This window comes from Musa acuminata, chromosome BXJ2-8, assembly GCF_036884655.1.
Source record: "Musa acuminata AAA Group cultivar baxijiao chromosome BXJ2-8, Cavendish_Baxijiao_AAA, whole genome shotgun sequence".
NCBI lineage: Eukaryota > Viridiplantae > Streptophyta > Magnoliopsida > Zingiberales > Musaceae > Musa > Musa acuminata.
Genome location: NC_088345.1, coordinates 42,395,156 through 42,418,837, shown reverse-complemented (window position 1 = coordinate 42,418,837; position 23,682 = coordinate 42,395,156). Strand labels below are relative to the sequence as shown.

Genomic DNA, 23,682 nt, shown 5'->3' with positions numbered 1-23,682 from the left:
TATATATAATCCAATCCAGTATTAGTACTATCTTTTCATTGTCAATTATAAGAGGGCTACAGATAAATCTTGTCATTGTTAATTATATATTTCACCACTATCTTTTCATGTTTTATGTTTGATTACTAAGCAATCTGAAACAAATAGAAAAGAGTTTTATGATTGATACCTAAGGAAACTGAAACAACTGGAAAAGCACAAAGGGAGAAAATGTAGTGAAATAAACTTGATAGATTGGAAATCCTTCAAAAGAAAATTAATTTCTATTCCATGATCAAAGCTTTTGCATGAGTTAACAAACAATTTGCTGCAAACAAGTGTCCAGGCATAGATAATCCTGATTCTAAATTCTGGCACAATTATATCTTACTGAATTTTGATACCATCAATGTGGAAAATGTCATAGCATAGAGGACAACACAGCTTTTGAATGTAATGTTCATAACATACTTTAACGAGTCATCGAACATTATGCGATCGGAATCGAACTCTAATTCTCCCTCTCCTTCAACGGAGGGGGAAAACAAGAAAGAGAGGGAGAGAGGGAGAGAGGGAGAGAGATAGAGAGAGAGAGAGAGAGAGCAGGGATCGGAAACGCTCGAAGAAAAGGATCCGTGCGCTGCGAGGCAAAACGACAAATACGTAGTAATGTTCATAACAAACTTTAACTCATTCAAATTTCTGGTAATATGTAGTATCATTGGAAACACTCGAATGGAAATTGAGAATTGTGTAGCTCAAAATTTACAAGATTAAAAACTAACACAGTTCCATCATCAGTACTTGGGGAAAGAGATTTTTAAAACAAGAACTCTCAGATCTTCTAAGAGTTTTGAGGACTATTCATACTAAAAACAAAAGATATTAGAAGTCGGAGTTAGTATAGTAGGGTCTGGCTAAGAATAAGAAGGCAAATTATTTAGAAAGCAAGAAGAAGAAAAGAAAATTAAATTTTGAGGTCATCTTGAAAAAGGCAACTTGATCACAAAGATGGATAAAAAAAAAGACTGAAATACACGTGAAAAGAGATTCATCAGAACTAAGAGCAATAATCTTAATATGTAAAAAAGGGTAATATTATCTAGTTCAAAATTAATTACTTCAAGAAAAAGAACAAAGTACTCCGAAAATAATGACCACCTGAACAAAAGCAAATGAAATTGCTGGTGACTGAAAAACAAGAGTATTTCTATACAACTTAGCATACAGTTTTTATGACCATACATAACTAAGACTATTCTTCAGACATTTGAAATGGAAGCTTGCAGCTGTGCATTTAGCTAAGCAGAAAAAAGAAAAAGCAAGGAATAGGTCGAACACAATGGTCACAAACAAGAACAGAAGTGCCACTTTATGGACCACGGTCATTAGCACATCCCTCAGTTACATGGTTGCATTTCATTTAACATAACTAAGATGACAGACATGTAGCCAACTCCAGATAGTCGTAGTAACTTGCTGTTGTTGCTGTCATTCCATGGTGGAAAATACGCATTGCAATGTTTTTGAGGTAAAAGTAACCCTTTACTTTGAGCAAAACCGAGTAAAACATATGCACAAGCTATTCGATGTAATGAAACAAGTGTATGTATTACTTGTATTTGAAAACATCTTATATCAATGGCAAACAAAATTTGCTTCTATTACACCAACAATACTCGTGTTAAGAGCATGCAAAGACCCAATGCATAACTGTTCAACATCCAAGCATAATAGAAACTAGCTGACAGGTCTGACGAAGATATAAAATCTTCCTTTCATTATGAAAGAGTGATGAAGTGTTGTAGGGAACTAACCAAGCTAGGAGGCCAATGCTTGGTCTCCCTGACATACGAGAGATCAGTATAGTGAGGATCCAGAAGAGTAGCAATTGCAAACTGGTTCTCGGCCAGCAGCGCAGCATGCTTGTCAACATACAATGCTGCAGCAAGAGCTGCATGTATCTCTGCAAGTGGCAAGTTATGGATGAAGTAAAACCTTACAAAAGTCATCATTTGTTTTCACCAAAAAGAATAAAAGCCCTATCTCCAAAAAAGAGAACCTGGGTAGCCCTTTAGGGATATCGAAACATCCTCCATTTCAGCAATGGCTTCATCTCTGTCCCCGATCTCATACAGCACCAACGCCCTTCCTACTCTAGCATAGTCTGCGAAAGCAAAGTCCTTGTAATCTCTAATCACCTGGAATCACAAAGAGGCAATTTTCAGCTAAGATTTATAATGACAGATTTCAAAATTTACAAAAATAACAAACTCTGGAGAGGAATCAAGCGTAAACTTGAACTCGCCAAAGCTATGAATAGATAAAAAGAAATAGATGTGAACTTTGGAATAAAAATGTACAGAAATAATGAACTTTGGAGAGGAATCAGAGAACAAAACAAGAAATAGACGTAAACTTGAACCCGCCAAAGCTATGAACAGAAGAAAATAATGAACAATATAGTCCAATTGTGGAATCAGAGAACAAAACAAGAAATAAATGTAAACTTGAGCTAGCCAAAGTGATAAATAGAAGAAAATAATGAAGTATAAAGTTCACAAAAAGAAAGAAATCACCATAGCAACCATGAACTTGGAGAACATAACAAGAACCATACGCACATGCCTAGTTACTTGATGGAACAAAATGGAAGCGTATTTTTACCAAAGTATTTGGAAAGACAAATGCATGATTTACCCAAAAAAATAATCGGTAAAGTTTGAGAGGATAAACAATACAGGAAATTGATCTCCGATGTTCCGAAGGACCAGAAGATGGCATTTGGCTCCTGGAGAAAAAACATAAGATCTTTACAAAAGAAACCAGCTGTTATCAAGCCAAAGAATGAAACAAGAAACTATACTGGGAAGATAATGCATGATTTATTGCAAAAGATAAACCATATAGGAAATTATCGGATGCCCGAATGATCAAAAGGTGGCATATAGCTCCCGGAGAAACAGTCTGAGATTTATAGGAAAAAATGCAGCCTTAGAATCCTAACTATCACCAAGTCAGAGAATGAAACAAGAAACTACATCTTTAGCGGTTTTAGTCGATATGTCGGTAAAGAAGAATGGAGAACATAACAAGAAAGATATGGCCAATCGATAACGTAAAGACGGGGAGAGAAGCGAACCAGAGTGAAGTAGTCTAGGGCTTGGGAGTAGTCACCCTTGGCCTGGAGGTCGCGGGCAAGGTCGAGCAAGCGGATGGCGTCGGAGACGCGGCGGGAGACGACGGCGCTCGCCTCCCTCTCGCGGTCCGTGACGGGGTCGAAGGACGGGCCGGCGGCGACCGAGTTCCGACAATCGAGGAGGGAGGCGGCGGCGGCGGAGAGCAGGAGGCTTCTCCTCTTCCAACCGGGTCCGGATTCGAGGGTCCCGGAGCTGTGGCGAAGACGGGAGATCGACAAGAGAATAGACGGGGCTTTGGTGGCCATGGCTCCTACGGCAGAGACATGGATCGAATGACCGACCGCAAGCAGCATCGAAGCTCCTGCGATGCCGATCAAATCATGTGATTTTTGTTCACCATCGAGAAAGGCTCTCGTGGCCATCCATCACGGATCGACCGTCACCAACCCGATTCGGCCATTTTTACCACCTTATCCGGGGAAACCTCCAACGGTGGCCGAGATCTTTTGTGTGCATCAATCAACACCGGAGAATGGGACAATGAATGCCCCATCTGGTCTGTGATTCCTCCTCCTCCAGGACTCATCCTTGGTTGAAATAAAAGAGCTCCAATGCAAATTTGGCTCCTCCATGCTATGCCGGTTTCTTGCAGATACAATATCGATACCAAAAACAAAAAAGAAAGGAAGAAATTTTAGCCTAGTCACTGCACAACATCCTCAACACTAAATAATGCGTCAACTACCGGGATAAAGAAAAAAGGAGTAAACCAAACTCATCCAAAACATGGATTTTAGCTTCCAAATTTGATGAGATAGTCTCCACTCTGGATTTGATCAAACCGTACAATGAGGAATTTGAAAGGAGGATTAAGAGGATATATGTGTACGCAGAACACTTTAATACTACTACATATTTGCAAATTACCATCAAGGTATATCTTGACAAGTTACCAATAGAAAGGTTTCGCCATCTCTCAAGGTTTTAACCCCCACCACCCCCAGTCGAAAACGGCTTTAGAGTATCAACTGACAAAAGTCAAGAACACAATATACTGGTGTACAAACAAACAGAGATGAGAACTTGTACAAGGTATTTAAAAACTGTATCCCAAAAATCTGCCGCAAGCATCAGGGATGTGATGCTAACAAGGAATTGCAGATTGAACAAGGCTGGTAACACGAGAAATGACAACCACCCAGAGAAAGCACAGACGAGAAGCTACTTGTCCATCGCTTGCCACCTTCCTTCTGGACTCCGTGAAGAAAAAAAATAAATCTAATCTTGCAACCTCAACTTGTCATCTTGGATTTAGTCACATGAGGCTAACAAGTGGAGCAATTTGTAATCCTTAATGGCCCTGATATCATCTTCTGTACAGTCACTGACTTCTACAATTTCTATCTTCATGATGCTACTTCACTATCTACAACAAAGCACGAATTCAGCTTTCACTCTAACCCAAAACAATATTTCCAGAGCATTTTGGCCATCTTAAGTTTCCATACTGCAGCTGGACTGACCTAGACACTTTCTTTTCCCATGATAATGGCACTGAAACTTTCTTAATCTTCCTTGAGGTAGTCACCAAGACGTAAGAAGTGATGAGCTACAACAGTTAGCCTGAGGTGAGCTTCATACGCTTCGTTTGCTTTAGCATGTTTCCCAAGATTTTCTTTCCAGCAGGAGAAACTGCAAGTTGTAATACGATTTCGCCTCACAGTATTCCATTAAGTACTCGCTGGTAGTAATCATATTGCCTTGTTCGCCATGCATCTAAGCTGCTACTGATCAAGGAAAGCACCAAGGAGACACATTGCTGCTTGAACATTAGGCAATATAGTCAGAAACAGAAAATGTCTAGAGACTGGATTGAGAAAGCAGGTAGAATTTTTGGATTCAGACCTCTTCAGTAAGACTTAGATGGAACCTCTTCCTCAAATTTTGTATTGTCCGAATTCCGCCTTTAAAGCAAGGGAATCCAGAGTCCTGCAATCAGTGTGAGACGAACATGTATTGTAATAAAAATTTCTGGCATTGTGCTCGACAGTATAAATTCAATCATCTAAAAGAGTTCACATCATATTCATCTATACAGCAATACGATCCACACTCGATTTTATAATCAATGTGTAATCTTACAGTATTAAGAAATGTTCACTTGAATCATATGAGCTAGCAATCCTATTCTTTGCATCCAATTTCAGTATTTTCTATTAACAGTGTTTAAAGATGAGTTTCACTTATAGATAAAACTATAAGGTCCATGCTTGGTGATGCATGCACAAATTGGACAGATGTGGTTTTCTTCTAAACATCCTATTCACAAAAATCTTTCCATGCTTGATTTTTTTAAGTCGAGTCAACAATAAACTGTATAACTTAAATACTTCAGATTCACTATTTGTCAATGGAATACAAACATGGAAAAGTTTTTTTTGTTTCATATTATAACAATTATCAGAATAACTACCAAGAAAACCTTTATTAAAATGGCTGGTTTCAGGAGAATAAGGAATCCGACATCTTCATATGTTTGGCACCAAGCTCTAACACCCACAATCCATTGTTGAAGATCAAATCAGATAAACATCATTTCTCATGCAAGATAAATAACTCTATCCATATGAGCAAAGACATTTCAGAAACCATAAAAGGACACTTGAACAAGAAACTTATGAAAATAATGGTGTATCTCACAAAACATAATTAATAATGTCAAAAATGCCTTCGTTCACTAAGACCTTTGTCCTTTCTTAAGCTGAAAAAACACAAAAAATTGAACATCTTCTTCATGCAGAACCACAACATATGAATGGGCAAACTGAAGTATTAAAGAGAGCTTATGGAAAAAAAGCAATGAAAAGAAAGAAAAAGAGAAGCCTATTAAAAAAGTGAAAGAACACGGAAATGAAAGAGAGCTTATGGAAAAAGAAGTCGAAGCATAAGACTGCCACCATATGCGGGATCTTAATGGTCAATGTCCTTAAACTAAAAAAACATTTAAGCAAAATGTACAACAATGGTAGCAAACTTATTTACCTGCAGCATCTCAACAAGAAGTATTATACGCTCTGCATGCTTACGGCAAGTAAGAAAACCTTGAATGCAGAGAACCTGAACAAGTCATGTAAACAGTAAATGACAACTACAGCTGCACCAGAGGCCAGTATCAAAAAAGACTTGAAGTTTATCACCTTAAAATAGTCAAAGAACTCGCTTGGAGTTCCTTCTGCATCGGAGTCCATTACCTAGTAGTAAAGCATCATATACATATAAGAGAACTGTACATCATACACCTAGCAGTAAAGCATCATCGGACTCCTGCATTGGAGTCTATTACCTAGCAGTAAAGATATCTTATAATAAAGCAATTTCACTTATCTAACCTCAAGAAGCTCCCGAGTCAACTTAAAGGGAGCACTTTCAAAATTCACACCACCAGGAGAATTAGAAAGCATGAAACCAAAATCAATATGAATGATATGCCCTTCTTCATCCAATAAAATGTTTCCATTGTGTCTATCCTTCACCTGGAGAATCAAAGGTAATAAAGATAATTCAACCAATTTTAAAGGAAAGCAACGAAAAGTAGAGATTACAACTTAAGTATCAAAGCTGATAAGGACGTTTGTAGTCATTAAACAACTGTTCAACAAATAATTAATGAAATGAAAGGTTTAACATTATTTATGTCCATCTACAGAAAAGTCCAAAATCATCAAAACAAAACAATCCAAAAGGTGAAAATAAGATGAACTTTTACATTAACTTGAAATATAAATTCAAGCTAAGGAAAAAAATAGTAACATCAAATATTTGAGTCAGCAGAACAATGAAATTTCTATATCCAATAGCATGAATTCAAGTTTCAGGTGAAAAATATGGTTTCTGCCTAAATTTGTTTTGTGGTGGTTGTTGGAACTGTTTGGAGTGCAGGCCTATGGGGCCCCTTTCAGTGTACTTCGTGCAGATGAGGCCCATGACTTAATTATAGTTTGTTTTGGTCCACAGTCAGTCTTTTAGCAGCTACATGATCTTGATTTAAAGGGAGCCATGGGTATACTCAACCTCAAGGTTTAGTGACAACACCACTGCACCAAGGTTGTGTGTGAGAGAGAGAGAATGAGGGTTAGTGACAAAACCACTCCATCAAGGTTGTGTGTGTGTGTGTGTGTGTGTGTGTGTGAGAGAGAGAGAGAGAGAGAGAGAGAGAGAGCCTTGTCAGACTTTTCCATGCCTCACTTGGCTAGAGAAGGAAAAGTTCCAGGACTTCCAGGGAAAGTAATGGACAGCTTGCCAAAATGAAGTTGGTGCCTTAGATGGTGGACTCATCTCAATGCAGGCCCATGGGTGCAGCCTCTCCACATCTTAGACCTATCATTGTTCTGATGAGCACTTTTGTGGACGACCAAGGGCCATTAAAATGCCATTCTGTTTCATTCATGACAAATCCAAGATGGACTGTGCTTCATATGTCCAAGGTTAATTGACTACCCTTCTTCATTGGACTGACTGCCCTTGTTTGTCATAGTCCTAATTAATTCAGCCTGTTTTGCCTAACCAGGTGCATATAATGATAACATACAGGTTTTTTACATAGATAATTGAGACCATTAAACAGTCCTAAAATTTAAATCAGTCAGCAAACACCCTCTCAAGGAAAAAAAAGTCAGATAACATTGTTCCACTTTCTCCAACTGATCTAGGAAAGCTCACCTAGTTTCATGCATAAAAAGGAAGCTATTAAGTGTAAGGAAGAAAAGAAAGATAAAAATGTCATGAAAATACGATGTCAAACATAACAAATAATGCTACAAAAAGGCCTTCTATACTAGACATTCTTCTCTCTTTCTTCTACTTCCAGCTTAAATCTCCCATGGACTTCAGAGCTTTTAAAGACGGTCATTACTTCATGAGCTCTTCTTTCGACAGAGAAAGATGGGATCTCTCAGGAGCTCAGAAGCAAACTGGCTTCCTGAGGCTTAAGTTATTTAAGGAAACCACTAGACTGTGGTTATTAAATCAAAACTGCAACAACTGCAAACGGACTTGAAATTTATCCATTGGTTCTGAACCAAAGATCAAGCAATCAAAATGATGAAAATAGTACCTGAAGCAAGTAGCATAATATGGAATATCCCGCCATGCTCTCAACAAAATTCCTCTGTTGAACCAAACAAATAAGAAGACCATGTTAAATTCCATTTTACATAAAAGAAAGAAAATCAACACCAAATGGCATATTAAAGAAAGCATACCAAGTAACTGCATATCTATGCTAAAAAATGATTGAAAAGAATTCTAAACAAAATTTATTTATAGCAAAAGCAGGAAGTACCATGCCAGGCAGGAAAGGTCCATTTGAGTACCGATGAGTAAAATCAATAAGAGACTCTTAATCTCTTATGTTGCATTAACTTTTAGTCCTAGTGGACCTTACCACATCCAATTATGTTTTATTAATGAGAAACAAAAAGGTATACAGAAGGGATGCAAGCATAATGAAGACCATGCAAAGACAATAAATGAATGTGGCAATTCTCTGTGGAAAAGAAAAGCTCACATGCAGAAACCAAAATGGATATTATGCCAGACATAAATAAACCTTAAGATCTTAATTTGAATTTCATGAAATTTTGAGACAACAAATGATGTAGAAGCAACATACAGTGATTGTATATTCCACACACACCACAATGTCCAACGGGAGAAAGAACTCGATAACAATTCAATATAGTTAAGAAACACCCTCATTTCAAGTTCCTCATTTTACTAAGTCCACTATGCTTCTAAAAATATCTATGGGTTGAGCAACCTTGGGCAGATACCTATAAACCTAAAAACACACCTTACATGTAAATTAAATATTTCACAGCACAAATTACATATTAATATGATTTGTAATTGATGTTCCAGTACCCACATTATTTATAGGAACAAGCTTATCTGAGTAAAAGAAACAATAAATAAGGAAATGGAACAAATTTCTTATTTGAAAGATGTGGGTTAACATAAGTTAATGGTCAAAAGAACCAAAATCAGTAAATCATTTTAGAGAATTCAGGTGCTGTTTCAGTACATAATGAATACCAAACGAATGCTATTAAAAGACAAGCTTAATGCATCTAAGTTTATCAAACGTCAACCTGGGCAAGCTTAAAGTTTGGAGAATTTTCTTCATATTTGGCCACAAAATAATCACGCAAACTTGAGATATTTGGGAACCTACTCTTTATTGAATGTATTGATGCCTGCAAAAGGAAAATGCTGTTAAGACGATGACATAATATACCAGCAGAAAGAAACACACAAGTTCCTACTAGGGAGAAGAATCACCGTATCAGGTATAGTCTCAATTAGGGCTGTATAAGAAGAAGTAACTAGAACTTCATAAGGTCTTAACCACAGTGGAAGGCCAGCCTCTTGGTATATGTCTGACATTAGCAACACAGTAAGAATTCTCCAGTAAAAAATCACATGTACTAAATGAAATGACAACAAGATTTCTTTCACAAACATTTATTACACATTTCTTGCTTCTTTGAGAAGTTGTCTTACTAACCAGTTTCCTACACTTAGAAACTTTAGTTTACAAAACCTCATAGAACCAATCAAAAACTCTGAAGCACAGATACAGATACAAAATACTGATAACTAATAAATTTAATACACCTACATAATAAAAATTAAAAGTAGGATCTGGTAAAGCAGTGTGCAGCAACTAAAAAATAGCTTAAATGTATAAATATCATATATGACAAAGCTTGACAACATCATAATTTTAGAAAAATGTTACACATCATGATAAACAACAAAAATGTACTCAACTCTCTTCCTCCTCACCTAATCATCATAGACGAGAATATGATCAGCAATGTAAAATTATCATTTTAATTTTTACAGTTTTAATCTAATACTTGATACACAAAAAAGTAAGCAATCTACCTAAGTGTTTATCCATCTCATCCAAATAAAAAAATAACAACCAAGAATTAATTTTTTCCCAAAGTTGTTCACAAAGCATTCCCTAAGAAATATTAGGCCCAATATAAACCATGGAAGTAAGAAATTAATTTCTCAGGTTTGTCTTTTCTAAAGTATTTTAATATTATGACCCGGCCTGATAAAATAATTAACTCATTAACTTGATAGGCCTAAACCATTGATCCAAAATACCTAGGCACAAGCTAATGGCAGTACACATACTTATTCAAATTTCTTCCCACATAAGATGGGCAAAATTGAGGTGTCCCAATTTCCCTCACTTAATGCTTGGCATCCATCTCAAAACTCAAATCATAGCCTTGCATCAGAATCTAAAATAGTGCACATGCAATCCAATCTAGTGGTGGCTCCATGCCTTCTTCTGGTCCATTCACCGATAGTGTTTTCCTATTCAAGTCCTTTGTTGTATCCTATTCCAAGTATGCTATCATTTGTTGTGGGATAACTGATTCGTTGCCTTGATAGTCTTAAAATATTAGCCAAAAATACTTAAATCAAAGTTAATGATGGGCTCATTTAGCTCTATATACTATTCGAATCTTTTCCCATATCTGATGTAGAACTAACTAGGGTGTTAAATTGATTTTTAATTCTAGGTTGGTTATTATAGACCTCGAACACATTTTGAACTTTACTACAAAACCATTTTAATACTAGAAGTGATTGTACTCATTCCTAAGATGTCAATTTTGGGCAGTAAAACTGCTCTAAATATCACAACAGTATAATAATTTTATAATTATTTATGAATCGGATAGTTTGAGGAGTATCTAATATGTATAAATACGGATATGACAAGCAATTTGAAGTACTCATGTTATATGTACTCAAAATAAGCATTTTACTCTTGTGCAGTTACAAGCTGCACAAATTAGATGAAAAATGGGTTCTGAACACATTGGAATCGAGAACAAGAAAGGAACAGAAGTTACAAATAAGTCCTTTAGGTGGTCAAATGGAAAAATAAAGACAGGTTTCTAAAATCAAATTGAACTTTATTTTAATAACAAATATCTCCTGATTCTTTTAATAGTTATACAGGTACAAATACGGGAAGGCCAAAGCTCATCCCTGCTAATACTTTTGTATGCAGTGCCACCATGCAGTACAGGCAGAATTCTTCTCCAATGTCAAACTTAGCTCAGACAACAATACATAACCAAAAGCTCATACATATTTTGAGCATAAAGACAAATTCTTTATCATTTCCTTGGTGGTCCTTATCCATTTAATGAGTACCATATATAACCTTGAACATTTTACAAAAGAATGAATAGATAATCAAAGAAAGGAAGTTTTTCCCTTTGCAGTTTATTAGCATCCTACTTCGAGAAGCTTGGACACGTGTTACCCATGATTGTTCATAGGAGAAAAAAACTAAATGTTCAAAAAGAAAACTAGATATGTTGCAAACATTCATGATATCAGAAAAAATAGAGCAACTAGAATAACCATCAGTTAAAAATAATTGAAAAGGCATGATTAACTACCATAGAAATGTGAAACTAGTTGTACAGCTAGATGCTCCTGTCTGCAATCATCCCCACTCTTCACAATGATCTGTTCTTTAGAAAGGAAATGACTTAGGCATGAAAAGTGAGTTACTAATGTATAATTTGACGTAAGAAATTAAGTATTTCATCAAAATAAAAGTAAACGAAGGGAAACCTATTAAATCATAAGCATTTTGCAACCATAATTTGGAATCAGAAGTTCAACCAGTAGTGGCTAAAGCAAAAGCAATTTGCAAAATTTTACAGGTAAATCCAATTGCCAATGCTCTTAGCTGCTTGTTTTTTGCAAGAAAAGGTGATGACAATGTTCGAGGCACTGAAAAAGGCAATGATATCAGATGCCTCAGATACCAAAATAGGAGCCACATGATGCAGGATGGACATCCTATTGCCTACTTTAGGTATAACAGGGGAATAATAGATTATCATGTCTGAGACAAAGAGCTTTCGGTAGAGATCTTGTGGAACAAACATGAAGATCATACTTACTAGGACATTGAGTGATGATCTGAACTGATAATAACCATCTTAAATACATATCGGACCAAGTGTAGCAACACCAGCACAGCACAATGGTTATCAAAATTGTTCAGCTATGATAAAGAGATTTTAAGTACCATGATAGGATCAAGCATTCAACTATAGATGCAGGATCATGAGTGTTCCTAGAAAGGTTGAGCTGCACTCTTATACAATTCCATCTTCTCCACCTTTCCCTTGCTTGGTGGTATTTAGTGGCTGGTTACAGCGTGGATCCTTGACATTTTTTAGCATCTGTAGTAGTTGCAGAGTCATCCATCTGCCTTCTGTGCCTTGGCAGGTTATCCCAGCTACGAGATCAGATTTGTTCTGGCACATTTTCATGAAAGACCAGTGGAAGCATATGGAGACAACTTGAAGACTTGCAAGTGGCTACATTTAATCTTCTACTTGCCCAGAGCACAGAAGGATGTATGCAGATATGATTCACATAGCAATAGATGTGAGTGGAAAAAGTATGAAGCAATCAAGCCTATCAGACTACTACAGGCGCCCCTTATTTTTAAGACAATTTTGGAAATATTGGCATGGATTCCATAGATCATCCATGTGTTACATAAGTGCATGAATGTGATGATGGACCTCCCAACAAAGCATGCACTACCTAGTTGCTCTATCAGACCCATATACCTAGTATGAAGCAATAAAGCATAACCTAGTGCATGAATGTGATGAATGTGATGACAGACAGAAAAAACACACTAAACTGTGATGTAGAGACTTAATTGAGGTGCTAGACTAGCATGGAGCATAGAGGTGATCATTGTTCTTATCAATGCAAATGGTCTCATAACACCTCATACAATTTTGTGAATGACATGACCTTAAACAAGGTCTTGTATGGTTGACCTTCACCCTCTAATCCTATTTATACAGCCAGTTCTGCAGTAGTGTTCTATTGACACAGAGTTGCGAGAAGTAGGATGAGTAACTGAAGCTCATAAGAAAAATATAATTATAGACCAATGTAGGAGTAAGCAAGTCTAAGATAAGAGCATAAGAATAATGATTTCTCAGCTAGTGACAGTTTCAATTTGGCTGCCACATCATCTACAGTCTACAGAGAGCCCTAGTACCTATATAAAGTTTTCTCAATAAATATTATGGATCTTTGAAGTATTAGAGCATATTGTATTGACTATACATATATATATATATATATATATATATATATATATATATATATGCGTGTGTGTGTGTGTGTGCATCAGTTGAGACTTCCACCTGACACGTGCATCTGTGACACCTTCCATGTTATGGAGGCAAGCCCAAATCTTCACTGTTTTGCCTTCAGTTCATTAGAGTTTGGCATCATCTACCTAAGGGAATTGTTGATCACTGACAAGGACAAGTTGTGAAAGATTGCAATCTGAACATCTAGTTCACTAATAGTAATGGACAACGGGAAGTTGTTACAATGTTCTCAATTTCCTTCCTGCTCTTCCCTTTTTCCTTCTCTTGACGGTTGCAGGACAGTGGAGAAACAATAACAAATTGGTAGCACCACCAAAATAATGACATCACAGTAACACAGACCCATCTTTTGGACAATGTTCCCTATTTTTTCAGCAATAAACACTGCTTTTCCATATTAGTTTTCCTTCTGAGAGGCTTCTTACCTTCAAATCGAGCTAGAGAAGCACTAATTAAGGGTTGCAATCCGAAACAAAAGGAAAGCGCAAAAGTAGAAATAAACCCAACAAAAGGCTTCTCATCAAAGCATGGACTGCCATCTCCCATGACACTACCTGCATTTTTTTCCTTTTCATTCTCCCTATCCTTCCTCTTCTATTCTTTTTTTGTCATCAGTAAATACCAGCATGCATTACCAGTCTGACCAGCAATTGGTGTGGTGTGGGTGAAAATTAGAGTCAGAAATTAACAAAACAGAAGAACTGAAGTCCTAAAAGATGGTCAGTACATAAGTCACATGATAAAATGGTATCAAGACTAAACTCAACTGTCAGGACAACTTTGGAACAAAAGCAATTGTTTTACACTGGCTCTAATATCTGCATAGTGAATGCATCATCCACTCATCATAAGGTCATGACTATGACTATGACATGATTTATGATTAACGATCCTCTCTAAGAAAAAGAGGTATCCAAGTAAGGTTCCAAATTCTTTAGCATTCATCCTTTTAGGTTCACTTTAATATTTTCACATTTTCTACCCTGAATCACGTCTCAAGTCCTTCCCAAAATCATTTCAAACAAAAAAAAGATGAACCCTATCCATGAGGCACCTGCGCCCTACCAATGCAGGGTCTGGAAGGGTCAATATATCCTATAAGTTGTTTTCATAACCGAGATCCTTGTTCCCAGGTCGTAAAGAAACAACCTTGCTGTTGTACCAAGGCTCATCCTCAAAATCATTTTGGACACTCACATGAAAACTCAAGAATATATGGATTTAGGAGTCCTGTAATAAAAAGTGATACAAGAATAATATATGATGCTACTTATCAATAAAATGTATCCATAGTGGATGGGTTTACTCATTAAAAAACAAAAGTACATATTAGTAGGCTCTTAAATTTTACCTCCAAAATATAATAGCAGTTTCATTGTTTCATCCAAGGATTTTAATTTCGAATAATACTGCCCATAGCAGGCAGTACATACCAGTCCACCAGCAGACTGGTAGATGAACCGTCCGATAATGGGCAGTATTGTCGATTGGGGCAGTTTTCGGCCTGTTACTGTTCTAAATTGGTCATCACTGCTCACTACTGGGTGGTATTAACCGAGGGAGAAGAAGAGAACTTGGAGATTGACGCCGCTCTCCCTCCTCGTCTGAGGCGACGAGGCCTCGGCGTTGTCGACGACTTCTCCTCATCCGTGCGGGGAGAAGAATCCTCGGCGTCGCGGGGAGAAGAAACCGAGCGTCGAGGCAGCGTTTCTTCTCCCCACGAAAGCAGAAGAAACGAGGCAACGAGGCGATGTGGCCGCCTTGTCGCCCTTTTTTGCGCGGGGAGAAGAAATGGTTTCTTCTCCCTTTTCCGCGCAGGCCGAAAAGTGGTGAAGTCGCAGGCAGAAAACGATCTTTTTTTTTAACTTATATATATATAGATATATATACATATATATATGTGTGCATATATGTATATATATATATACATATATATATATACATATATATATACATATATATATATATATATAAAGAGGCGAAACCTCGGTTTCTACTCCCCACGCGCCAAAAAGGGCGACGAGCCAATCGCCTTTTTTTTAACTTATATATATATATATATATATATAACGAGACGACATCGCCTCGATTTTCTATCTACATGGGGAGAAGAAACCTTCTTCTCCCCACGCGCCAAAAAGGGCGATGAGGCAATCGCCCATTTTTTTTACTTGGTATACAGCATCGTACTGTACCGAGCGAATCTTGAAACTTCGGTACGGTACGAAATTTCAATCTGTGATTTCATCTACACAATTAACCTTCATAACCAAGTAAAAGTGAAGAAAGATTGTTACTCACAGAACGCAAGTCCCAACCAGGTGACTTTCCATATGCTGATAACCTCCGAATTCTCTCTTTCTTCACCTCCCAGAGTTCACCAGACAAAGCATCACTTGGTTTTGGGATGCAACCATTCATCACCTATAATAGGGCATTGCATACTCCACTCAGAAGGTCTTCAAGTAAAATGAAGAAGCAAAAGAAAAAGTCACCACCTTTGGTTCCGCATTCTGCAAATCCTGTCCAGCTCCTTTCAGATGAAGTCCAGGGGGAGTCTGTCCCTTTGCTGCTGCTGCCTACAAAAGGCAGAATATTAAATCTATCAGTGAAGTACCGAGTTTCATATGCCTATTTGGTGGCTTGGAATACACATAACACAATAGAACCAAACAGGTCATCCAGATAGATATTTCATAAGAAATACGATGGACATACATGCTGTCTTTCGACAATTGTTCTTCCTAATTAAATAGAAGAAATATAAACACGGAACTGATAGTGACCAAGAAATCAGTAATAGAGATAATGCAAACACTCTAGCTAAAGTTAAAGGCTTTCAGTGTGCAACAAAAAAAAGATGAAACAGTGAAAGTCGATCCAAAACTTGAATTGAATTATAACATACACCACACCCGTTTTCTATTATTTCCATTTTTGATGCAGCTCAATTCGACTTCAATTCAATTTATTACGCCAAATATGTGAATTATCAGAGACAACATCATATTACTTGTATAGGACTAACTGTCAACATCAAATAAAAAATATAAATATAAATAAAATATAACTGCCAACAGCATATTCAATTCAAATATGTGACATGTGAAATCATTGATAAGTTCTCTTGACATGAGCACAATTAAAAAACGAGAACCACGTACAAATTCTCAAAAGATCTGATCCAATTATAAACAACCAAATGAACGGAACATATAACAATACATTTCACTTACAGGCCCACCTTTACTTCCTCAATGGCAATTGTGCTTGGAACACGACGATGATCTTTTGGACGTGATGGCTCTTGATCTTCTACATCTTCCATGTTAATCCCCGGGACTGCAGATAAATTAACTGTAATCCATTCCAAAGTTCGATCGTTATCTGTGGTTGACTTGCTAGCCAGATTTTCATGATTTACTGTAGCTTGTTGGGTCTTCCATTCTGAGTCAATCTCCTGACTAGCCTCTGAGTGGTCAACCAACTTATTTTCAATTGAGAAACGAACATCGACAAATTTTACTTTTGCCTCCCATAACTTAGCCATTGCTTGATCAATAGCCTGGGAGGTAGACTTTAACATCCCATCAGCATCATAACTATAAATGTCATTTTTACTCCATAGAGGATATGCCCATGGAGGAGGCTTTGGCAATTGTGCGTCTCCATTGGCCAACGGAATTCCTCTGCTAGAGAGCTTTTGAGCATCAGAAGATGCCTTTGTATGACTGAAAAAGAAAATCATACCAAAGATGAATGCAACATCACAACCTATACTCATCTACAGGACATACCAAATGATCATAGTCATCAATTGCTAAATAAATCTAAGTCAAACAAGTCCTTAGAAGCACCAACTATAACATCTAAAAGACTCACTGAAACTTGATTTGCATGATCGCATTCTGACAATTAAAGATAATTTCAAGTAGCCTTTTCCAAAGTCTCACATACCTGGGTGTTTCACATTTTAAAACCTCAACGCATATTAGGTAAGGTGCCTTCTCCCTGGAGTTAAGGAGAACAGCTTCGTCTTCAGGTATATGAACCACCCGATACATTCCCTTTCCCATTGGAAAGCACACTCCTATAATGATACATGAGCCCATTACATATTGTTAGAAGTAAAAAAGACTGAATGGAACAGCCATTACCTTAGGCTACACAAATTCCGAACCAAGGAAAAGAAATCTAGCAACAAATATCAAGCAATATCTCTCATAATCTTATGAAGTAGATATTATATTTAAATAAAATTAAGAGTAAGACTAAAATACATCAGAACCGGACTTAAAGCAAATAAACATTCTGGTACACCTTTTAAAAACTTGTCAAATATCTTCCGTCAGGCATATCATGTTACTCCAACTTGTAGGAGAGGATATAATCAGTTGGGACTAGGATACAACAATTAATGAATAAGAAAGTTGAATTATGAAGCAAGATTTATTTAATTTCTGATATTATTGACAACAATACAAAAATTTTCAATCTATTAGAGCAAGTTTGTAAGCAGTACTCTGCTGGATAAACATGTTGAAGGTGCTTATTAACTTAGTAGCACATGCCATACAATTTTTTAAGCATATAGAACTATTTCATAAAGTATTGCTATGGTACATAATCTCTATTCATAATTCAAGAAAGTATTTGCTACTTTATGGGTGAGATCAAATTTGCAAAAACAATTATTCATTGCACACCTAAGCTTTTTCTTAAATAATAGAGAAGTGGAATGGCATTTATGCCATCAAAGCAGAAGCATGGGTCATTTGAAATGATGGAGCAGAGAAAGTCAAAAAGGTAAGAAAGGACTCCCTTTCAGGAAAGAAGGAAAGGATAAAAGAATGGAAGTCAGCCCCCATCCCAAGCTCCTGGTAGCTTCGGTATAGGGTGCCTCTAGCTACCACCATCAAGAGAGAACCACATCACTCTAAGATGGTGGTTGACAACCGGGCCAGAATCTCTGGGGACTCTGAAGCAGGTATTTCAGACGGAGATTTGGCCAAAGGAGGCTTGATCTCAGCACTAGTCACCAGAATCACGAGTAAAGATGTAGGATCTTCAAAGGAAGAGAGGAAACATTATTGGCACTTGCTGAGGTGCAAAGAGGGATAGGAGGATATTAATGAAACCAAAATAACAAGATTCAGGGAGGAAAAGGAGACTAATAAAGCTAGTATGTTATCATTTACAGCCATGAATAACCAAATTTATTGGCATATTTTCTGTAGCATTCTCTTGAAAAGATGGCTGAAATATAACCCCAAGTTCAATGCATCATTGTAAATCCCTTTTTTGATTAATCTGCACACAAACTATCATTCACAGGGAAACAAAATCCAATTCCCAGAGCTTTATCACAATTTCCAACATGGCTCCAGAATGGACCACAAACATATATAAAAACATCTAAGCATGACATTATGCATAACATGATAGGAGATATCTCCACCATATAACAAAAACTCACCAATGACATTGAATCAATTGTCAATGACATTTGAAACTCACCAAGGAGATATCTCCAGAATGGAACTAATATATAAAAATAGTGAATATATTAGCTTATTAGAAACACATAATACTCTTCAAAATGCAATAACTGCAACAGTTTCATAACCAACAAGAACTCCTCAGTCCTTGTGTCAGCCAAAGATGGACAAATACTTGCCATTATGCATCTATATGGATCAAAATAAGAATATGGTAAGTGTAAAAACTAAAAAAACAAGTTTCAAATCCCTTAATGCACTTCACACTTCATGTAAAGCAAAACTATCTACACCACAACCATCCCTCGGCTTGATCAGATTATAAAAAGCTGCCAAATCTTTTCCCCTGTAACAGGTTGCACAGCAACTGTTGATTGATACAAATAAAATGCAAATACATAGGCAGTACAAGCAGATTATATGTAAAAACAGCAATTATGAATCATACTTTTAACGACAGATAAATCATGTTAAATATGAAACCCAAGAAATATTCAAGGTTCAAACCTATAGAATATGAATGTAAAATGTACACACACAAAGATCCTACAAGATAAGCCACAAAAAAAAGAGAAAACGTTTGAGGAAGGCAAGCACCTCCATCCTTTTGGGCCTCGGCAATATGAGAATTGATCTCGGTGAGAGTCTGAAAGAAAAATAATGAAAAAAGAAAGTATTCAGAAGTCAAATTAAGAAAAGGTTGTCTATAGAGAGTAAATGTGAATATCATTAGAAAGTGATTCAACCTCTCGAAGTGCAATTTTGCGATCTTCAATGGGATAGATGTCCACCAGGCCGTATGATGTCTCACATAATGACTGAACAAATTCCAATGAAGCATGGTAAGAACCTTTCCGAATTTCTGATATCACATTATTAGGTAAAGGTGGTTTTCCATATGACTTTTCATTCTGCTGTCTTGGTGACCCAGGACATTTCTGCAATGCATAAAAGTTAACTCCTATACATCAGCCAACATGTCCTTTAAGAACATATCTATATGAAAGCTAGCAAGAAAAAATGTTATATCAATACACATTGGAGCAGATCAGCTAATATGTAAGTTTGCTGATTATTAGACAAGCAGAAGTACGGATCATGTGGACCATGATCATGCTGTAGTTTAGCACTTCAAGATAAGGTACCAACACGTATAAAATATCTTAAGAGAGAATCAACAAAAACTGCTGCCATGATAACAATAACAAAGTCCAGTACAGGCACCCAAATTAACCGTTTGAGTTATATGAACATCAAGGACTAAATGACTAGCACTGGATGTCAAAAACAATTGAACATTATTCTTCACAGTATGCTATCTTAACAAACCAAATCCATGTACCAACCTCAGCAAAGTTGCTTCATATCAAAAAGAATCTGATGGGTTCAAAATATTCGCATCAAATTTTTCATCTTTTGAAGATTAACAAATGCTCTTGGTCTCAAACTAAGAGTAAAGAAAGGATATGCATATCAGCTCCACAGATTATGCATATTTATTCAAAATATTATTAAATGTATTAAGAATTTATTTTTTGGAAGAAAATGGACTAAATGTTTATCTCATAAAGGGTAGATATTATGAAAAGCATAAAGGATAAATTTATATTTCACGGTAAACAAAACAAAAGTTAGCATAATTGCCGAAATATTGGTTTCCAAAATACAATAGAAAGTAACTCAAAAAAATGATGCAACGCCTCATCCTTACAGTTAAGCCACTCATTATGAGATGACAACAATGGGAACACATTATCAAAAAATTGGGAGTCGAAGCTTGCAGAGTTTAGGTAGATTAATCAGAAAAGCAAGAGACATCCAGAATGAAACTAAATAATTTAACATTTGCACCAAACAAACAACTTGTCTAGAAGCTTAATGTATTAAATTTAAGTCAAAATAAACCCAACTCTTACATCCTTCTGGATCTTCGCGCCAAGTAACTCGGAATCTTCTATAGATCGATCTCGGTCTCGAAACAACCGCCGGAAGAAATTCTCTGCACCAGGACTGTTCTCAAGGGTACCATTGTCATTGGTACTTGAAGACTTTGACTCTTCAGGATGAACCCTGAACAACCTACGAAATGACAAAATTTCTGAAGTCTCTTCCCCCTCAAAAACCTCGCTACCCTTACTATCTTCCTCATTTCTATCATGGCCTTCAACTTTCTTGTCCTCATGCTTGTCCTTGAAAAGCCTATGAAAGAAACCCTCCTTTTCCACTTCCTCTATGCTTCTGTTACATTTATCATTCTCGTGCTTATCATGTCCAACAGCCTTTTTTTCTTCATTCTTGTCCTTGAAAAGCCTGCGAAAAATACTGTCATCCTCGATACTTTTCTTGGACTTGTCCTCTTCATCCCTATTATGCCCACCATCCTTTTTTTCTTCACTCTTTTCTTTGAAAAACCTATGGAAGAACCTATCTTTATCATCTTCCTCAGGACTCCTATTGACCTTTACCCCCTCTTCGCTCTTATCATGCCCACTCTCTTTTTTTTCTTCATTCTTATCCTTAAAAATCCTACGGAAAAAACCATCTTTTTCTTCCTCAATACTCCCATTAGCCTTATCTTTCTGCTCATTTCTCTCGTAGACATTATCTTTTCTTCCTTCATGCTTCTCTTTGAAAAGCCTATGAAAGAAATTCTCCTTCTCATCGACCTCAATATTGTCACTGGCCTTATCTTCCCCCTCATTCTTATCATGCCCACCGTCTTTCTTCTCCTCACTCTTGTCTTTGAAAATCCTCCGAAAGAACCCCTCCTTCTCATCATCCTCGCCTAACTTCTCTTCTTTATCACGAAACAACCTCTTGAGAAAACCCTCTGAGCTTGCAGTCAGCTCATCTTCTTCATCCTTGCTATCTCTGAGAAGTCTCCGAAAGAATCCATCTTTATCTGCATCCTCCTCCTTTCCCTTGCTATCCCTAAGAAGACTTCTTAAAAACCCCTCCTTTTCTGGCTCGTCCTCCCCGTCCCTTTCCAAGGACTTCCTAAAGAGCAATGCATCTCGTACTTTTGGCCCTGGGATCAGTTTCTTTAAAAGCTTGTTTTCCTCTGAAGACAGCAAGCCCTTGTTGTTACCATCATTGCCGTTGTTGCCTCGGCTGGCCTCATCGCCCAAGGGACTAGAGCCCAATGTTGACGATGATGCCAGTGACAACAGCTTCTGCTTGGAGGATAGTAACCGATTAAGCACCGGGTTGCTCTTGGGGCTGGATGGAGTGCTAGGTGGGGGAGGTGGCGGCCGGACCAGCGGTGGCCACTCGCCCATTAGTGTGGCAGCGATCTGACACTTCTCCTGGATCCGGCTGATCCCCTCACTGTCCTCAGAGTCCTCGAGCTCCGCCATGAGGAACCAGTGGACCTTAAGGGCGATCCGGAGGGCCTTAGAGCACGTATCAATGACGAATTTGTCAAGGGAAGGGCTCGGCTTGTAAATAAGCATGTAACAGATCTGGAAGAGGTAGCTCTCAATTCCCGGAAGGGGGAGGGTGTACATCCTGTTGCAGAGGTAATCCCGGACGCCATCGTGGTCGTGCTTGTAGAGATAGCTCACGGCGATCCACTCGCAGAAGAAGGCCGAATCAAAGAACCGGATCAGCCACCCCTTCTCCCCGCCACCGCCGCCGCTTCCCTCCCCGGAGACGGGCCCCGTCCGGGTTATCTCGCGGGGGGACGGATCGAGCCCGAAGCTCCTCAATCCCAGCAGCCGCACCATCGTCAATCCGCCATGGGACACGAAACCCTAGGCGGAGCTTCCAATCGAACCAAAGATTCGGAACCCTAGGGCGGTACCCGATCAGAATCGCAGCAAAAACCCTAGAATCCGAGGGAGCAAACCCCAGCTAGGGTTCTCAAGGTCGGAAGACGGATCAAAATTATGAGCGAAATCGAGCAACAAGAGGCGAAATGCGGAAGGGAATCTACGAATAGCGACGAAATCATCCAAGAAACCGCGGCATCAACGGGGAGAAAAGCGAGTCGAATTCGAATCGGGCAGTTCCACGACTTGGCCCTTTTCCTGCGCTTGGATTCGCCTCCTCATCACGTATATATCTTCTCCTCTTCGCTCCGGCATCGTAGTCGACGATGCGAGAAAGAGAGAGAGAGGGGGGGAAGAGCCGCAGGTGGGGTAACGTGCGATCTCTACCTCAGTAGAAGCACCCATGGTTTCTTACACTCCGTCTCAGATATCTCCACGTGGCCCATGTTCATTATTTTAGTGCGAATAATGTAGTCTGGTGCGACTCGGTTTGCAGCGGATCGGTTCAGGAAAGTCGTCCGTGGGATTCGATGCCAAGACAAATCGATGGTAAATCTTAGAATAGAGCAGGATGAATCTTGGTCGTCGGTAGGCTGTGTAGCCGAAGGAGAGCACGAAGGAGGGACAAGTACACGAGTTGATGAGCCTTCTTCATTGCCTTGGATTGAGGGCAATACGCAACTACATTTCCTTGCAAGAAAAGACATTTGTGGGGGCATTTCCATTGCTGGGATGCTTGTGAAGTCAATCTGTTTGAACTTACCTCCATCGATTAATCTAACCAAAAACCATCGTTATTTGATCAAATCATTATCTAATATCATAAATATATGATGCTATAATTTAAAGAATTTAAAACTAGTCTGAGGACTATATCTTACTCTTACATCCATCATCTATTAATTTATTATTTTTTTTTTTTTTATCAATCCCGAGACACTTGAACTTGAGTTCAGATATAGTGTCATCTCATACCCGAAAATATCATATTAGTATGATATTAAAGAAAAATATTTTGATATTATTTAAAAAAATTAAT

General features: G+C 37.8%; 2 protein-coding genes across 5 annotated transcripts; both read right to left on the bottom strand.

Moving 5' to 3' along the window:
• Positions 1-1,571: 1,571 nt before the first annotated feature.
• On the bottom strand, positions 1,572-3,622 carry LOC103994722 (uncharacterized). 2 transcript variants are annotated; one of them, XM_018830362.2, is made up of 4 exons: positions 3,157-3,622; positions 2,721-2,770; positions 2,042-2,180; positions 1,572-1,945 (listed from the first exon to the last, which is right to left on the bottom strand). In XM_018830362.2, exons 1-4 carry the CDS (start codon positions 3,539-3,541, stop codon positions 1,761-1,763), a joined length of 759 nt encoding a protein of 252 aa, XP_018685907.2. In that variant the 5' UTR covers positions 3,542-3,622; the 3' UTR covers positions 1,572-1,760. The 2 variants fall into 2 exon arrangements, with proteins under 2 accessions (XP_018685907.2, XP_009413416.1); XM_009415141.3 differs by lacking the exon at positions 2,721-2,770 and having other exon boundaries at positions 3,122-3,609.
• A 381-nt stretch (positions 3,623-4,003) lies between these two features.
• LOC135619498 (phosphatidylinositol 4-kinase beta 1-like) lies at positions 4,004-22,985 on the bottom strand. Of its 3 annotated transcripts, none has more exons than XM_065121577.1 (16): positions 20,784-22,985; positions 19,620-19,811; positions 19,471-19,519; positions 17,333-17,465; positions 16,620-17,106; positions 15,874-15,954; positions 15,677-15,799; positions 11,618-11,687; positions 9,459-9,556; positions 9,269-9,373; positions 8,233-8,286; positions 6,509-6,652; positions 6,317-6,370; positions 6,162-6,236; positions 5,025-5,108; positions 4,004-4,938 (listed from the first exon to the last, which is right to left on the bottom strand). In XM_065121577.1, exons 1-16 carry the CDS (start codon positions 22,596-22,598, stop codon positions 4,837-4,839), a joined length of 3,666 nt encoding a protein of 1,221 aa, XP_064977649.1. In that variant the 5' UTR covers positions 22,599-22,985; the 3' UTR covers positions 4,004-4,836. The 3 variants fall into 3 exon arrangements, with proteins under 3 accessions (XP_064977649.1, XP_064977651.1, XP_064977650.1); XM_065121579.1 differs by having other exon boundaries at positions 16,620-17,064; XM_065121578.1 differs by having other exon boundaries at positions 20,790-22,984.
• Positions 22,986-23,682: the final 697 nt, after the last annotated feature.